The 19,066-nt window shown below is 41.3% G+C and overlaps 1 protein-coding gene and 2 pseudogenes across 1 annotated transcript; 1 reads left to right on the forward strand and 2 right to left on the reverse strand.

The window, feature by feature from the left end:
• Nucleotides 1–9,571: 9,571 nt before the first annotated feature.
• LOC113933903 lies at nucleotides 9,572–10,503 on the reverse strand (annotated as a pseudogene).
• Nucleotides 10,504–15,852: 5,349 nt separating this feature from the next.
• Nucleotides 15,853–16,778, forward strand: LOC113916093 (annotated as a pseudogene).
• Nucleotides 16,779–17,740: 962 nt separating this feature from the next.
• Nucleotides 17,741–18,699, reverse strand: LOC113916092 (olfactory receptor-like protein OLF4). The gene is given in 3 exon segments (XM_035726495.1): nucleotides 17,741–18,338; nucleotides 18,340–18,360; nucleotides 18,362–18,699. Coding segments are annotated over 3 exon segments (864 nt in total). The 5' UTR covers nucleotides 18,607–18,699.
• Between the last annotated feature and the right edge of the window lie 367 nt (nucleotides 18,700–19,066).

Consider the following 19,066-nt stretch of genomic DNA (forward strand, 5'->3'; position numbering starts at 1 on the left):
TCTTTTTTTTTAATTTTTTATTGTTATGTTAATCACCATATATTACATCATTTGTTTTGGTGTAGTATTCCATGATTCATTGTTTGTTCATAACACCCAGTGCTCCATGCAGAATGTGCCCTCTTCAATACCCATCACCAGAGTAACCCATCCCCCTTCCCTCCTCCCCTCTAGAACCCTCAGTTTGTTTTTCAGAGTCCATCATCTCTCCTGGTTCGTCTCCCCCTCTGACTTACTCCCCTTCATTCTTCCTCTCCTGCTATCTTCTTTTTCTTTTTTCTTAAAATATGTTGCGTTATTTGTTTTAGAAGTACAGATCTGTGATTCAACAGTCTTGCACAATTCACAGTGCTCACCGTAGCACATACCCTCCCCAATGTCTATCACCCAGCCACCCCATCCCTCCCACCCCTGACCACTCCAGCAAACCTCAGTTTGTTCCTGAGATTAAGAATTCCTCATATCAGTGAGGTCATATGATACATGTCTTTCTCTGATTGACTTATTTCACTAAGCATAACACCCTCCAGTTCCACCCACATCGTTGAAAAAGGCAAGATCTCATTCCTTTTGATGGCTGCATAATATTCCATTGTGTATATATACCACCTCTTCTTTATCCATTCATCTGTCGATGGACATCTTGGCTCTTTCCACAGTTTTGCTATTGTGGACATTGCTGCTATAAACATTGGGTTACACGTACCCCTTCGGGTCCCTACATTTGTATCTTTGGGGTAAATACTCAGTAGTGCAATTGCTGGATCGAATGGTAGCTCTAATTACAACTGTTTGAGGAACCTCCATACTGTTTTCCAGAGTGGTTGCACCAGCTTGCATTCCCACCAACAGTGTAGGAGGGTTCCCCTTTCTCCACATCCCCGCCAACATCTGTCGTTCCCTGACTTGTTAATTTTAGCCATTCTGACTGGTGTGAGGTGGTTTCTCATTGAGGTTTTGATTTGGATTTCCTTGATGCCGAGCGATGTTGAGCACTTTTTCATGTGCCTGTTGGGCATTTGGATGTCTTCTTTGGAAAAATGTCTGTTCATGTCTTCTGCCCATTTCTTGATTGGATTATTTGTTCTTTGGGTTTTGAGTTTGATAAGTTCTTTCTAGATTTTGCATACTAGCCCTTTATCTGATATGTCATTTGCAAATATTTTCTCCCATTCTGTCGGTTGCCTGTTGGTTTTGTGGACTGTTTCTTTGGCTGTGCAAAAGCTTTTTATCTTGATGAAATCCCAATAGTTCATTTTTGCCCTGGCGTCCCGTGCCTTTGGCGATGTTTCTAGGAAGAAGTTGCTGCGGCTGAGGTCGAAGAGTTTGCTACCTGTGTTCTCCTTTAGGATTTTGATGGAATCCTGTCTCACGTTTAGGTCTTTCAACCATTTGGAGTCTATTTTTGTGTGTGGTGTCAGGAAATGGTCCAGTTTCATTCTTCTGCATGTGGCTGTCCAATTTTCCCAACACCATTTGTTGAAGAGACTGTCTTTTTGCCATTGGACATTCTTTCCTGCTTTGTCAATGGTAAGTTGACCATAGAGTTGAGGGTCCATTTCTGGGCTCTCGATTCTGTTCCATTGATCTATATGTCTGTTTTTGTGCCAGTACCATACTGTCTTGATGATGGCAGCTTTGTAATAGAGCCAGAAGTCCGGAATTGTGATGCCGCCACCTTTGCTTTTCTTTTTCAATATTCCTCTGGGTATTCGGGGTCTCTTCTGGTTCCATACAAATTTTAGGATTATTTGTTCCATTTCTTTGAAAAAAGTGCACGGTATTTTGATGGGGATTGCATTGAATGTGTAGATAGCTCTAGGTAGCATTGACATCTTCACAATGTTGGTTCTCCCAATCCATGAGCATGGAACGTTTTTCCATTTCTTTGTGTCTTCTTCAATTTCTTTCATGAGTATTTTATAGTTTTGTGAGTACAGAGCCTTTTCTTCTTTGGTTTAATTTATTCCTAGGTATCTTCTGGTTTTGGGTGCAATTATGAATGGGATCGACTCCTTGATTTGTCTCTCTTCTATCTTGTTGTTGGTGTATAGGAATGCCACTGATTTCTGTGCATTGATTTTATATCCTGCCACTTGACTGAATTCCTGTATGAGTTCTAGCAGTTTTGGGGTGGAGTCTTTTGGGTTTTCCACATAAAGTATCATATCATCTGCAAAGAGTGAGAGTTGGACTTCCTCTCTGCCGATTTGGATGCCTTTGATTTCTTTTTGTTGTCTGATTGCTGTGGCTAGGACTTCTAATACTATGTTGAATAGCAGTGGTGAGAGTCGACATCCCTGCCGTGTTCCTGACCTTAGGGGAAAAGCTCTCAACTTTTCCCCATTGAGAATGATATTCGCTGTAGGTTTTTCATAGATGGCTTTTATGATATTGAGGTATGTACCCTCTATCCCTATACACTGAAGAGTTTTGATCAAGAAAGGATGCTGTACTTTGTCAAATACTTTTTCTGCATCTATTGAGAGGATCATATGATTCTTGTTCTTTCTTTTTTTAATGTATTCTATCACGATGATTGATTTGCGGATGTTGAACGAGCCTTGCAGCCCAGGGATAAATCCCACTTGGTCGTGGTGAATAATCCTTTTAATGTACTGCTGGATCCTATTGGCTAGTATTTTGCGGAGAATTTTTGCATCCATGTTCATCAAGAAAATTGGTCTGTAATTCTCCTTTTTGATGGGATCTTTGTCTGGTTTTGGGATCAAGGTAATGGTGGCCTCATAAAATGAGTTTGGAAGTTTTCCTTCCGTTTCTATTTTTTGGAACAGTTTCAGGAGAATAGGTATTAATTCTTCTTTAAATGTCTGATAGAATTCCCCTGGGAAGCCATCTGGCCCTGGGCTTTTGTTTCTTGGGAGATTTTGGATGAGTGCTTCAATTTCCTTAGTGATTATAGGTCTGTTCAGGTTTTCTATTTCTTCCTGCTTCAATTTTGGTAGTTGATACCTCTCTAGGAATGCACCCATTTCTTCCAGGTTATCTAATTTGCTGGCATAGAGTTGCTCATAATATGTTCTTATAATTGTTTGTATTTCTTTGGTGTTGGTTGTGATCTCTCCTCTTTCATTCATGATTTTGTTGATTTGGGGCGTTTCTCTTTTCTTTTTGATCAGTCTGGCCAGGGGTTTATCAATCTTGTTAATTCTTTCAAAGAACCAGCTCCTAGTTTCGTTGATTTGTTCTAGTGTTGTTTTGGTTTCTATTTCATTGATTTCTGCTCTGAATTTTATTATTTCTCTTCTCCTGCTGGGTTTAGGCTCTATTTGCTGTTCTTTCTCCAGCTCCTTTAGGTGTAGGGTTAGGTTGTGTATTTGAGACCTTTCTTGTTCCTTGAGAAAGGCTTGTATTGCTATATACTTTCCTCTCAGGACTGCCTTTGCTGTATCCCAAAGATTTTGGACAGTTGTGTTTCTATTTTCATTGGTTTCCATGAATTTTTTTAATTCTTCTTTAATTTCCTGGTTGACCCATTCATTCTTTAGTAGGATGCTCTTTAGCCTCCATGTATTTGAGTTCTTTCCGACTTTCCTCTTGTGATTGAGTTCCAGTTTCAAAGCATTGTGGTCTGAAAATATGCAGGGAATGATCCCAAGCTTTTGGTAGTGGTTGAGACCTGATTTGTGACCTAGGATGTGATCAATTCTGGAGAATGTTCCATGGGCACTAGAGAAGAATGTGTATTCTGTTGCTTTGGGATGGAATGTTCTGAATATGTCTGTGAAGTCCATTTGGTCCAGTGTGTCATTTAAAGTCTTTATTTCCTTGTTGATCTTTTGCTTAGATGATCTCTCCATGTCAGTCAGGGGGGTGTTAAAGTCCCCCAGTATTATAGTATTGTTGTCAATGTGTTTCTTTGCTTTTGTTATTAATTGCCTTATATAATTGTCTGCTCCCATGTTCGGGGCATAGATATTTACAATTGTTAGATTTTCTTGTTGGATAGACCCTTTAAGTAGGATAGAGTGTCCTTCCTCATCTCTTATTACAGTCTTTGTTTTAAAATCTAGTTTGTCTGATATAAGGATTGCCACCCCAGCTTTCTTTTGGTGTCCATTGGCATGGTAAGTGGTTTTCCACCCCCTCACTTTCAATCTGGGGGTGTCTTTCGGTCTAAAATGAGTCTCTGGCAGACAGCATATGGATGGGTCTTGTTTTTGAATCCAATCTGATAGCCTGTGTGTTTTGATTGGGGCATTTAGCCCATTTACATTCAGGATAACTATGGAAAGGTATGAATTTAGTGCCATTGTATTGCCGGTAAGGTGACTGTTAGTGTATGTTGTCTGTGTTCCTTTCTGATCTTTGCTGCTTTTAGGCTCTCTCTTTGCTTACAGGACCCCTTTCAATATTTCTTGGAGGGCTGGTTTCGTGTTTGCAAATTCCTTTAGTTTTTGTTTGTTCTGGAAGCTTTTGATCTCTCCTTCTATTTTCAATGACAGCCTAGCTGGATATAGTATTCTTGGCTGCATATTTGTCTCATTTAGTGCTCTGAAGATAACTTGCCAGTCCTTTCTGGCCCGCCAGGTCTCTGTGGATAGGTCTGTTGCCAATCTAATATTTTTACCATTTTAGGTTACATACCTCTTCTCCCGAGCTGCTTTCAGGATTTTCTCTTTGTCTCTGAGACTCGTAAGTTTTACTATTAGATGTCGGGGTGTTGACCTATTATTATTGATTTTGAGAGGGGTTCTCTTTGCGTCCTGGATTTTGATGCCTGTTTCCTTCCTCACATTAGGGAAGTTCTCTGCTATTATTTGCTCCAATATACCTTCTGCCCCTCTCTCTCTTTCTTCTTCTTCTGGGATCCCAATTATTCTAATGTTGTTTCGTCTTATCGAATCACTTATCTCTCGAATTCTGCCTTCGTGATCCTGTAGTTGTTTCTCCCTCTTTTTCTCAGCCTCTTTATTTTCCATCATTTGGTCTTCTATATCACTGATTCTCTCTTCTGCCTCATTTATCCTAGCATTTAGTGCCCCCATTTTTGATTGCACCTCATCAATAGTCTTTTTGATTTCGACTTGGTTAGATTTTAGTTCTTTTATTTCTCCAAAAAGAGTTTCTCTAATAACTTCAACTCTTTTTTCAAGCCCAGCTAGTATCTTTAAAATCATGATTCTGAACTCTAGGTCCGACATCGTACTAATGTCCGTATTGGTAGGTCCCTGGCTGACGGTAGTACCTCTTGTCTTTTTGCTGAGGTGATTTTTTTCGTCTTCTCATTTTGTCCAGGGGAGAATAGATGAATGAGAGAACAAAATGCTAACAGGTTTAAAACATCCCCAGCAAATATACTGTATACAAATCAGAAAAGACCTGAAACCAGGGGAAGAGAAAGTGAAAGAAAGAAAAAAGAAAGAGAAAAAAAAAAAGAAAAAGAAAGATAAAAACAAAAACAGAACAATACAAAAAAAGCAGAATGTGATGAAATATGATCAGGCTAGTGCATAGATCAGTGCCACACACTAGATTTTGGGCGTATTTTGGTCTGCTAGAAAGAAGTGGCTCCTAAAATTTTACAGGAAGAAAGACATATATGTACAAAATAAGGGTTGATACAATGAAGGGATAGAAGATGACTGTAAAGATGAAAATTATAAAAGATTTTATAAAAGGACTTGATAAGATAAGAAGTTGTTTGAAAAAAGAAAGAAGATTTAAAAAAAAAGAAAAAAGAAGAGAATGTGATCAGGCAGGAGACTAGAACAGAGCCGTACACTAGTTATTTAGGGTATATTTTGATCTGTTAGAAGAAACTGTATCTCAAAATTTTAAAGAGAGAACAACTTATAGATATATGCCAAAAATAAGGGTAACTACTATGAAGGGATAAAATATGATTCTAGAAATGAAAAATAAAAAATTTTTTTTTTTAAAGAGATTGATAAGATGTTGGTTGAAAATGAAAAAAGAAAAAAAAACAGTTAACAAAATTTAACTTTGATGAACTAATGAATCATGGTAAAAAAAAGCCATGAATTCTATGTGCAGTATTCCCCTAGCGCTGGAGTTCTCCCGTTCTCCTTGATCAGTAAACTCGGTCTTGGCTTGCTGGCTGTTCGTGCTGATCTTCTGGGGGAGGGACCTGTTGCTGTGGTTTCCAAATGTCTTTGCCGGAGGCTGAATTGCCCCGCCCTTGTCGCTCCGGGCTAAGCAAGCTGCTCGGGTTTGATCTCAGGAGCTTTTGTTCCCTGCAAGCTCTCCATACAGCCTTGGAGGACCATGGCAAAAATGGTGGCCTCCCAATCTCCTCCCAGAGGAGCTGAGAACTCGGGGCCCCACTCCTCAGTGTGCCCCCAGACAAAAGCAGTCACTCCCTTGTCCCCGGTCTCCGGCCGCACTCCCTGCTCAACCGGCCTGTGACCGAGCATTGCTATCTGTGGCACCTGACCCCGTGTGGAGTCTCCAAACCCAGCAGATCCCTGCGGTGCGTTCCCGCGCTGCTCCTCCCCAGGAAGGAAGGGGAGTGCCCCCGGATCTGCCGCCTGTTGGGTCCCTGCTGCAGGAGCAGTGCCCCAACTGGGCCGCGGATCACAGTTTATTGCAACCCCAAGCTGAGAGCCCGCGCCTCGGCTCCGTCTCTGCAGCCGGCTTCCCCACTCCGATCCCTGGGAGCTCTGCCGCACTCAGGCACCCCCAGTCTTTCTGTGACCCCAAGGGTCCTGAGACCACACTGTCCCAGGAGGATTCCACCCCCTGCTTAGCCACTGCAGCGACGTCCCTCAGCGGAGCCGACTTATAACATTTCCGCTTTTGTGGTCCGTGGCTCTAGCACTTGCCAGAAGCGGCCGGCGGAGGCCCCTCCCTCGCCGTCTATCCTCCCGAATATCGCCTCGGATTCACTTCTCCGCACGTCCTACCTTCCAGAAAGTGGTCGCTTCTCTGTTCAGAGAGTTGTTGCTACTCTCCTCTTTGATCTCCTGTTGAGTTCGTAGGTGTTCAGAATGGTTTGATCCCTATTCAGCTGAATTCCTGAGACCAGACGAAATCTAAGTCTCCTACTCCTCTGCCATCTTGCTCCGCCCCCAATATGAGGAATTCTTAATCTCAGGAAACAAACTGAGTGTTGCTGGAGTGGTGGGTTTGGGAGGGATGGGGTGGCTGGGTGATAGAATTTGGGGAGGGTATGTGCTATGGCGAGTGCTGTGAATTGTGCAAGACTGTTGAATCACCCCGATCTGTACCTCTGAAACAAATGATGCAATACATGTTCAAAAAAAAAAAAAAAACAAAAAAAGTAGAAGACAGCAGGAGGGGAAGACTGAAGCAGGAAAATGGAGGGGGAGATGAACCATGAGAGATGATGGACTCTGAAAAACAAACTGAGGGTTCTAGAGGGGAGGAGCATCGGTGGATTTGTTAGCCTGGTGATGGATATTAAAGAGGGCCCATTCTGCATGAAGTACTGGGTGTTATGCACTAACAATGAATCATGGAACACTACATCCAAAAGAAATGATGTAATGTATGGAGATTAACATAACAATAAAAAATTATAAAAAAGATTCCAAAAAAAAAAAAAAAGAAAACTGAGGGTCAGGGGCATGAAAATTTAATAATTTACAGAACAAATTAGTTAAAGCTTATTGTGCACTTTCTGGAATTTATAGAAACAGAATCATTCAGAATGTCCTCCTAAATATTGCCCAACTGCTCTATGCATCAAACTGTATAGTTTATTTAAAAATTTTTTCAAAGTGTAGTTGACACACAAAGTTCTTTAGTTTCCAGTGTGCAACATAGTGGTTCAACCGCCAACTCTTTAGGCTATGCTGGGCTCACCACAAATGTGAAGCTATGTAGTTTAAATAGGTGCAGTTTATTAAATATAATTATACTTCAGGGATATAGTTGATGGAAAAAGTCTAGTGGACCATAGCTGAGGGTAAGATCTAGCGCACTGGTGTAGCTGATTCACAATGAACAGGGATGGAAGATATCACTCCTAACTAGGAAGAAAGCAGTGTCTCTAGGGATATGGGAAAAAGAAATTAAATTAAGGTAATTCACATTTGGTATGCCTGCTCTAAATCAGTCCCTGGTACTGATTTTATATTAAAAGTACTCTTTCCTAATGAAAAAAGAAGGCCCAAAGTGAGTAGAACAAAGGAAATCATAAAAAAGAAACATTTTGTATAGGAATAAAATTTTTGAAATTTTGCATCATCATATTTGTGATTATCCTGACACGAAGAATATACCTGGTCAATCTATTTGTTCAAATTTGTCTTTCCATGTAGACTGCACTGGGAGGTACAGGTTTGCTACTCAGTGTTTGCCAGTGGCTATGGTAGGCTTTCTGGACAGGGAGCTGCATCACAGAATAAAAGCAGGAGACCAGTTCAGAAACACAGGAGCATGTTTCCAGAGTAACTGCCTGACATTAAGCATTTTGATTGTAATGTAATGACCTGACATTAAGCTTTTGATCTCTGAGGCATGCATTTCTAAGGTAGTCAGGTTGAGTAAACACACAATTGGGTGAGGGACACAATTACCAGATAAGCGCTCAGGCTGCCCCACCTATGAAGTACCTCTTCAAAAAATCCTGGGTAACCTCCATACTGACACAAGAGTGACGCTGATTTTCTCATTGAGCACCCAAATTCTAATCATTTAAAAATCTCCAATAAAGTGTGAACCCACAAACCCCTAACCACTCTGGCCATGGGCCCTAGTAAAGGCAGATCCCTCAGGGGAATTCTGTCTCCCTCTCAATGCCACTCTCCCTCTCTGACAGCTCCCTGAATGGCTTTGGGATCCCAGGTGCTCGCCAGGACCTGTGAGGATAAACCTGGTTTTGTTACAGTTCCCTGATGGGCATTGCTGAGGTGTGTCTTGCAATCACAGTAAGAACCCAAGGGCCAGTGTAGCCCCAGCAGAGGCTCTGGTCAGAGAAGCATCTGTGGGAATGTCCAGAAGCACAGGGGTGCAGGGGAGTGCCCAGGCTTTCCTAGCCTGAGCATCCCTGTCACAACCTGAGACTTCAATAGAACAATGTTAGAGTCCACATCATCAGGAAGAGGAGTGAAGGAAGCGATGTAAAAAGATACACAGACTCTAGGTGAACCCTGGGCTTTTCTATTTTCATCTACAATAAAATTAGGTGAAGGGTTTAGTGGCCAAGTGTATTTACTCCCAAATGGAGAACACAACTCAACACTATTCTTCTGGAAAAGCTATGAAAAATTTACTTGGCATGGTAGAAGTCTATGAAATAAATTTATTTTTAAGAAATCCACCTTGCCCCATGTAAGATACAGAAATTTCCAGGCATTTGTGTCCAAGGTTGGGGAAAATTTAGGGAGTGTATGCAATGGACAAAGGGGAAGCTGTCTGTATATCAGCCAGAGGCAAAGCTTAGTAAAGTGAGTTACTTAAATGTATTGAGAAGTGGAATTATTCAAAGAAATGAAAATTCAAGGAAACATGTGGAAGGAGCAGGTTCTAGTTCCACAGCCTGATCTAAGAACGGCAGTTCCAGGCTCTCAGACTCTGAGCCCTGCAATCATGGGCACCTCTTCAACCGCAGGACCATTGGCATTTACATCACTGGAACCCCAGTGATTCTTTTCAGAGCCCTCTTTATGTCTCTGTTCCTCGGGCTGTAGATGAAGGGGTTCAGCATGGGCGTCACCACCTTGTACATCACCGAGGCTACTGCACTTGAGTGGGAGCTCTGGGGAGCAGCAGAGCTAAGGTACACTCCTAGAATTGTACAATAAACAAGGAGACAACGGAGAGGTGAGATGCACAGGTGGAAAATGCTTTATACTTGCCCTGAGCTGAGGATATCCTACGTATGGAGGAAACAATCTTCGAGTAGGAATAAAGAATCCCAGCCAGGGGAGCGCCACCAAGCAGCACAATCCCGAAATACATAACCATATCATTAAGGAAAGTGTCGGAACAGGCCTGCCCAACTACTTGATTGAATTCACAGAAAAAATGGGGGATTTCCACCTTTGTATGGAAGGACAGCCGCAACACCTTTAAACTCTGTAACAAGGAATTGAGAACACTGATGACCCAGGACACCAGAACCAGCAGTCCACAGAGCCGAGGGTTCATGATGACCGTGTAGTGCAGGGGGTGACAGATGGCCACGAAGTGGTCATAGGCCATCACAGTCAGGAGAAAGTCGTCCCAACTTCCAAAGAGTATGAAAAAGTACATCTGTGTGAGGCAGCCAGCATAGGTGATGACTTGGCTCTGAGTCTGGATGTTCCACAGCATCATGGGGATGGTGGTGGAGGTGAAGCAGATGTCTGCAAAGGACAGGCTGGCGAGGAAGAAGTACATGGGGGTGTGGAGATGGGAGTCTGAGCTGACGGCCAGGACGATGAGCAGGTTCCCCAGTACAGTGATTAGGTACATGCAGAGGAAAAGCCCAAATATGATGGGCTGTAATTCTGGTTCCTCTGATAATCCCCAAAGAAGAAACTCTGAAATTCCTGTGTCATTGTCTGATTCCATGTGGTGGTGCTGCCTACAAGGAAAGAAAAAAAAAGCATAAAAGTGTTGAATTTTATGGGCTTCATTTATTTATTTAATACTTTTTTTTCTTTTTTTAAAGTTTTTCTTTAAATGTCAGTTATTGGGGCGCCTGGGTGGTTCAGTCATCAAGCGTCTGCCTTTGACTCAGGTCATGAGCCCAGGGTCCTTGGTTCGAGCCCCGCATCGGGCTCCCTGCTTGGCGGGAAGCCTGCTTCTCCCTCTCCCATTCCCCCTGCTTGTGTTCCCTCTCTCGCTGTGTCTCTCTATGTCAAATAAATAAATACAATGTTTAAAAAAACAAAAAGGAGGTTCATAAAATGCAGGAAAGAAATGGACATGAGTGGTAAAGGAGATCTAATAAACTCAGGGGATTCCTGAGAGACTGTGATGAGCAGAAAGCTTCCCAGGTTCTGGCAGCCTTCCAGCCCCTGCCACATGCCCTTGCTGCCCAGAAAATTAACAAAGCAGAAAAAGAACAATGTATTCAAACAAGAAAAGAGTGGGCTTTTTATGATGTCAGACATTTTACTGATTGAATATCCCTCTAGAAAAATGTGCAAAGGGAATAAACCTGCAATTTACAACAGAAAATACACACTGTAGTACTCAATGTAGGACAATAGAAGGGGATTTTTAAAGATGAAATAAAAAAAGACTTTTCCAAATGATTTTAAGTGCCAAATTTTTGAATCAGAAAACCAGGTTTGAACATCAGATCTACCACATATACAATGTTGGAACATGGGAGGAACAATCAATTCATTCCAAATGGGAATATCCTCACTCAGAGAGTGGGGACAGCAGTACCCATCGTCCTAGGGTGGATACAGCATTGGTCACCACATGTAGGATGCTTATAGCACCGTTCCTTCCTGTGAGTAAATGAGTTATTTTCACCATTGAACAGATTTGGGAGCGTTTTCTCTACGTTTCACAAATGCCTCCATCGTTTACACACTTTTTGGTCATGAAACATTACAAAGTAAAGCTAGTTAGCATACCCCTTGTTGCATATGAAACACACTTTTCCATGTGAATACTCAGTGTGAGAGAAGGTTCTGAGAAATGTGCATCTCAGGAACTGCTGTCGCAAGGGAATAGTTACCTGCATGGGTCTGGGTCTTTCAATAAATACAGAACATGTTCAAAACCCACCACACCCTAAACAGTTCACCACCCGTGCTCCAAGCCAAATACTCTGATTTCCTGCTCCCCTTAGCTGCAAAACTCCTCGGATATGTTCTAATTCCACTGGAACCATTTTAGGTCCCCCATTCCTTCCCCTGTCTCATCCAACTGGACTTCCATTCCCACCATGTATCATCAACGATGCCTGTATTGCTGGGTCCTATGGACACTTCTCTTTAACACACTACGTAAATTAATTATAAATGAGTGTACCTAGTCTCAGGTGACCTCAGGTCAAAGTTCTCAGCTTCCATTCTCTCTGCTCCTTTCCTGAAATACCTGCTGAGCTCTCAGGCTCACCTGTTTGGGGTCTCTAAGATGAAAGTCTCCATGTGGAGGTCTGAATTCCTCCCCGGATGGTTGATGCTCGAGACCGCAGCTCTGTTCCCAGACAGGACAGCAGGAAGCAGAGAGGCATGGGTCCCCCAGCCAGACTTAGGAACCCAGAAATAACAACCATGTTGTGGCCAGTCCAAGGTTTCACATGCTGAAGCTCTGCAGCAGAGGAGATACGATATTTACAGCTCTGTGTCTGCTCATTAGGCACTGTTTCCATTGTTACTCCCACTTCAGAGCACTCCATTCCCTGTGGGCAACTGGTCTGGACAGAAAGGCAACTTTTCCTGCTGATACTTGGTTCCTGGGAGCCAGAGTAGAAGTCAAGTGAATCCATTTTTTTTTAATCCTCTTTCTCATGAATTTACCTGTCTTCCAGAGTTCTAACCTCCTTGACTTTACCTTAACTTTGAGATGATACTGAATTTCTTTTGTTGATGGTTTACTTTACCATTTACAGCTTTAGGGTGATTTTAGTAAATAAGCCATGTGATCCTCTTCCTGTGTGGTTTGGAGAGAAAGACTCAGTACTCACCCTAGAGTTGAGATCAGTTGTGTTTGATTCTCCAAAGAAGGGCCCCTGAGTTGACATTAAATATACCTCGGAAAAACACTTTAGTCGGCAGAATAATTAACAAGAGGAGAGAGAAGAACCATATGGTCTTCTCAACTGATGCAGAAAAAGCATTTGACAAAATACAGCATTCTTTCCAGATTAAAACTCTTCAGAGTATAGGGATAGAGGAACATTCTTCAAGCTCATAAAAACCATCTATGAAAAGCCCACAGCGAATATCATTCTCAATGGAGAAAAGCTGAGAGCTTTTCCCTTAAGATCAGGAACACGACAAGGAGGCCCACTCTCGCCACTATTGCTCAACATGGTACTAGAAGTCTTAGCATCAGCAATCAGACAACAAAAAGAAATAAGAGGTATTCAAACTGGCAAAGAAGAAGTAAAACTCTCTCTCTTTGCAGATGACATGATACTTTATGTGGAAAATCCAAAAGACTCCACCCCCAAATTACTAGAACTCATACAGCAATTCTGTAATGTGGCAGGATATAAAATCAATGCAAAGAACAATGTAAACGTAGAAAGAGAAATCAGGAAATCAATTCCATTTACAATAGCACAAAAAAACCATAAGATACCTAGGAATAAACCTAACCGAAGAGGTAAAAGGTCTGTACTCTAGAAACTACAGAACACTTATGAAAGAATTTGCAGAAGATGCAAAAAGATGGAAAAATATCCCATGCTCATGGATTAGAAAAATAAACATTGTTAAAATGTCTATGCTGCCCAGAGCAATCTACAGTTTCAACACCATCCCAATCAAAATGCCAATGGCATTTTTCAAAGAGCTGGAACAAACAATGCTAAATTTTGTATGGAACCAGAAAAGACCCCGAATCATCAAGGAAATGTTGAAAAAGAAAAACAAAGCTGGGGGCATCACGTTGCCTGATTTCATGCTATATTACAAAGCTGTGATCACCAAGACAGCATGGTATTGGCACAAAAACAGACACATAGATCAATGGAACAGAATAGAGTGCCCAGCTATGGACCCTCAACTCTGTGGTCAACTAAATTTCGACAAAGCAGGAAAAACATGCAATGTAAAAAAGACAGCCTCTTCAATAAATGGTGCTAGGAAAATTGGACAGCTATATACAGAAGAATGAAACGCTACCATTTACTTACCCCATACCCAAAGATAAACTCTAAAGGGATGAAAGAATTCAGTGTGAGACAGGAATCCATGAAAATCTAGAGGATAACATAGACAGTAACCTTCTCGACATTGACTACAGCAACTTCTTTCAAAACACATCTCCAAAGGCAAGGGGAACAAAAGCAAAAATGAACTTTTGGGACTTCATCAAGGTAAAAAACTTCTGCACAGCAAAGCAAACAGTCAACACAACTAAAAGGCAACCCATAGAATGGAAGAAGATATTTGCAAATGACACTACAGACAAAGCATTGATTTCCAAGATTTATAAAGAAGTTCTCAAACTCAACACCCAAAAAACAAATAATTAAGTCAAAAAATGGGCAGAAGGCATGAACAGACACTTCTCCAAAGAAGATATACAAATGGCTTACAAACACATGAAAATATTTCAACATCATTAGCCATCAGGGAAATTCAAATCAAAACCACTTTGAGATATGACCTTACACAAGTTAGAATGACAAAAATGGACAAGGCAGAAAACAACAAATGTTGGAGAGGTTGTGGAAAAAGGAGAACCCTCTTACACTGTTGGTGGGAAAGCAAGTTGATATAGCCACTTTGGAAAACAGTATGGAGGTTCCTCAAAAAACTAAAAATAGGGCTACCCTATGACCCAGCAATTGCACTACTGGGTATTTACCCCAAAGACACAGATGTAGTGAAAAGAAGGGCCATATTCACCCCAATGTTCATAGCAGCAATGTCCGCAATAGCCAAACTGTGGAAAGAGCCGAGAAGCCCTTCATCAGATGAATGGATAAAGAAGATGTGGTCCATATAGACAGTGGAATATTACTCAGCCGTCAGAAAGGATGAATAGCCACCATTTGCATTTACATGGATCAAACTGGAGGAGATGATGCTAAGTGAAATAAGTCAAGCAGAGAAAGTCAATTACCATATGGTTTCACTTATTTGTGGAACATAAGGAATAGCACAGAGGACATTAGGAGAAGGAAGGGAAAACTGAAGGGGGGGAATCAGCAGGGGAGACAAACCCTGAAAGACTATGGACTCAGGGAAACAATCTGTGGGTTTCAGAGGGGAGGGGGTGGGAGGATGGGTTAGCCCAGTGATGGGTATTAAGGAAGGCACGTACTGCATGGAGCACTGGGGGTTGTACGAAAACAATGAATCATGGATCACTGCATTGAAAACTGGTGATGATTGTATGGTGACTAACATAACATAATAAAATAAAATTTAAAAAAAGATTTATTTATTTATTTGATGGGGGGAGGGAACGGGCAGAGAGAGGGAGAGGGAAACTCAAGCAGACTCCACACTGAGCACAGGGCCTGACACAAGGTTGGATCTCATGACCCTGAGGTCGTGACCTGAGCCTAAACATAGAGTATGGCACTCAAAGGACTGTGCCACCCAGGCGCCCCACCCTAATTTTTTTTTTTACATTAAGTCACTCATTCTACTTTAAATTTTATTTTATATTATGTTCAACTAACTTGTGTCAAAATTACTAGATTCTGGGCGCCTGGGTGGCTCAGTTGGTTAAGCGACTGCCTTTGGCTCAGGTCATGATCCTGGAGTCCCGGGATCGAGTCCCACATCGGGCTCCCTGCTCGGCAGGGAGTCTGCTTCTCCCTCTGACCCTCTTCCCTCTCGTGCTCTCTCTCTCTCATTCTCTCTCTCTCAAATAAAAAAAAAAAATTACTAGATTCTTCCTATTTCACGTTCATGCAAACATTCCTTTTCATTTCAATATTCTGCAAATTTCTCCCAGATTTTCTTTCAACATAATAGATGGAATTATAAACCAGTGTGTGTATGTTTGCACACATTTGTGTAAGCATGTTTATTTGAAAGAAAGATGTGCATGAGTGCACACACTTACATACATACCCACACTCCACACCCTCAAATGTTTTCTTTGGACATGACAAAGTGTATCCAACCCTTTATTCCTCACAACATGCATTTCAATTTCCACATTACCTTCAGCAATGAGGAAACAGATGTCCAGGTGAATTACATTTTTAACAACATAAAAATGCAGATTAAGTGCACGTGCGTTCCCGGGATTCGCGTTGCGGTAGCCATGGACGCTTTGGATCGAGTTGTAAAGCCCAAAACGAAAAGAGCCAAGAGATTCCTTGAGAAGAGAGAACTGAAACTCAGTGAAAATATTAAAAATGCTATGCTGATTAAAGGGGGAAATGCAAATTCCATGGTGACACAAGTACTTAAAGATGTGTATGCACTGAAAAAACCGTATGGAGTTCTGTATAAAAAGAAAAACATTACAAGACCATTTGAGGATGAGACATCATTGGAATTCTTTTCAAAGAAGTCAGATTGTTCTTTACTTATGTTTGGCTCCCATAATAAGACGCGGCCAAATAATCTAGTAATAGGTCGTATGTATGACTACCATGTGCTGGCTATGATTGAGTTGGGTATCGAGAAGATTGTCTCTCTAAAAGATATTAAGAATAGTAAATGTCCCGAGGGAACAAAACCCATGTTAATCTTTGCTGGTGAGATTTTGATGTAACAGAAGACTACAGAAGGCTAAAAAGTCTTAGTGATTTCTTCAGAGGCCCCACAGTACCAAATATCCGCCTGGCTGGTTTAGAGTATGTTCTGCACTTCACTGCATTGAATGGGAAGATTTACTTTCGAAGCTATAAGTTGCTGTTGAAGAAATCTGGTTGTAGAACACCAAGGATTGAATTGGAAGACATAGGGCCCTCATTGGATCTGGTTCTGAGGAGGACACATCTGGCATCAGATGATCTTTATAAATTATCTATGAAAATGCCAAAAGCGCTCAAGGCAAAGAAGAAGAAAAATGTCTCCCATGATACTTTTGGTACAACTTATGGAAGGATTCATATGAGGAAGCAAGACCTAAGCAAACTACAAACCAGGCAAATGAAGGGGTTGAAGAAGCGACCTGCAGAAAGGATAACAGAAGACCAAGAGAAAAAATCAAAGAGAATTAAAAAAAATGATGGAACTTAGCCAGTGACTATAATGTTATTGTAGTCTGTTTACTTAAGAGAATTATCAATCATCAGTCATTTCTAAGTTTCTTAAAGATTTTATTAAATATTTTTGTAGCATGGTAATTTAAAAAAAATGCAGATTAGACTTCCTGTGCATCTTCTTGAGTTGTTACAAATGGTCCCATACAGTATATATGTTCAAGTATAATGCCTTTAATTCAGAAAACTGTACCTTTACCATACATGTAGCTTATTGTATGTAATTAAACTCCAATAGTTCAGTTAGAATTTAAAATTCTAATGGTGTATGTCTCACACCGGATCAAAAGCACCTGTAGCTGAGTCACACTTGACAGAGGTGGGAGAAATGTGTTATAACTGGGAAGAAGGCAAAGTGTCACATATGTATATAGAAATGGCAAAATTCAATTAAGACAATTTATATTTGGTAAATTACTTTTTGAATAAACTGTAAGACGAACCTACATATTTAAATGGCATAAATATCATGTAGCAGTTGAAGAAAGATGTGAACTACAGCTCCACAAAACATCGTGGATGACCTTTAGAAATACAAAGTAGAGACTGACTAGTACACAATACATCAGAACAACTCCCCACCAGACAATGTCATTCGATTATAAAAGCATTATATGAAGACACGTGTTTTCAGAATGGCTTTTTATACAGTCCTAGTGAACAGATACACTTATAAAAGCAATCAGAACTGAGAGAAATTATAAAAACCTGCTTCTTCCCATTCTAGGCATTTGTATTGATATTTGGGAACAGAATTCATGATTACGCTGCTATTGAAGTTTCTCAGAGCAGAAGATTAATAAAGTGAATTACTTAAATGTATGGAGAAGTTGAATTCAAACAAACGGAAATTCTAGGAAATAAATAGAAGGAGGAAATTTTACTTCCAATTTGATAGAAGAATAGCAGTTTCTGGCTCTGAGGCTCTGAGCCCTGCAATCATGGGCACTTCTTCTGCCCCAGCAAGATTGGCCCTCGCATCACTGGAACCCCAATGATTCCTTTCAGAGCCCTCTTTATGTCTCTGTTCCTCGGGCTGTAGATGAAGGGGTTCAGCATGGGCGTCACCACCATGTACATCACCGAGGCTACTGCACTTGAGTGGGAGCTCTGGGGAGCAGCAGAGCTAAGGTACACTCCTAGGCTCGTACAATAAAATAAGGAGACAACAAAGAGGTGAGATGCACAGGTGGAAAATGCATTATACTTGCCGTGAGCTGATGAGATCCCAAGTATGGAGGAAACTATCTTAGAATAAGAGTAAAGGATCCCAGCAAAAGGACCTCCACCCAGCAGGACAGCTGCAAAATACATCACCAAGTTATTTAGAAAGGTGTCAGAACAAGCAAGTTGGATCATCTGATGGAATTCACAAAAAAAGTGGGGGATCTGGAAGTGTGTAGAGAAGGAAAACCACAACAGCATTAAACTTTGTAATAAGGAATTCAGGATACACATGACCCAGGACACCAGAACCAGCAGTCCACAGAGCCCAGGGTTCATGATGATCATGTAGTGCAGGGGGTGACAGATGGCCAAACTGGTCATAGGCCATCACTCAGTAAAAAGACGTCCAACACAGCAAAGAGTATGAAGAAATAAATCTGAGTAACGCAGCCTGCATACATGATGACTTTGCTCTCTGTCTGTATATTCATCAGCATCTTGGGGATGGTGGTAGAGGTGAAGCAGATGTCTACAAAGGACAGGTTGGAGAGGAAGAAGTACATGGGCATGTGGAGATGGGAGTCTGAGCCAACAGCCAAGACGATGAGCAGGTTCCCAAACACAGTGATCAGGTACATGGAGAGAAAAAGCCCAAATATGAGGGGCTGCAGTTGTGGTTCCTCTGAAAATCCCAGAAGAAGAAACTTTGAAATTTGTGTATCATTGCCTGGTCCCAGGTGGTGGAGGTGATTTCTGGGAAAGAGAGAAACAACATGACTGATTTTCACACAAAGTTGCATTACTCACAGATTTGAAATGTTACTTTGTATTTTGTAGTCTAGAAATTCATTTTAATATGTGGGGTATGCATCTGGTCTCCTTCAGGGAATCCCATGTACCACCATAGTGATGGAATTTTTGTTCCAACCATTTTTTTGCCCAAAAGGCCATGTGTTCTATAATTTTCATTTAAAAATGTTTCCAAATTTCCAAAATATAAATTGAGTGTGGGCCATGTTTTAGGCATTGGGACCTGAGGAAGGAAGGAAGGAAGGGAGAGATTGAGAGAGAGAAGGAAAGAGAGAGAAAGAAAGAAAA

Source organism: Zalophus californianus, chromosome 1, assembly GCF_009762305.2.
Source record: "Zalophus californianus isolate mZalCal1 chromosome 1, mZalCal1.pri.v2, whole genome shotgun sequence".
Classification (NCBI taxonomy): domain Eukaryota; kingdom Metazoa; phylum Chordata; class Mammalia; order Carnivora; family Otariidae; genus Zalophus; species Zalophus californianus.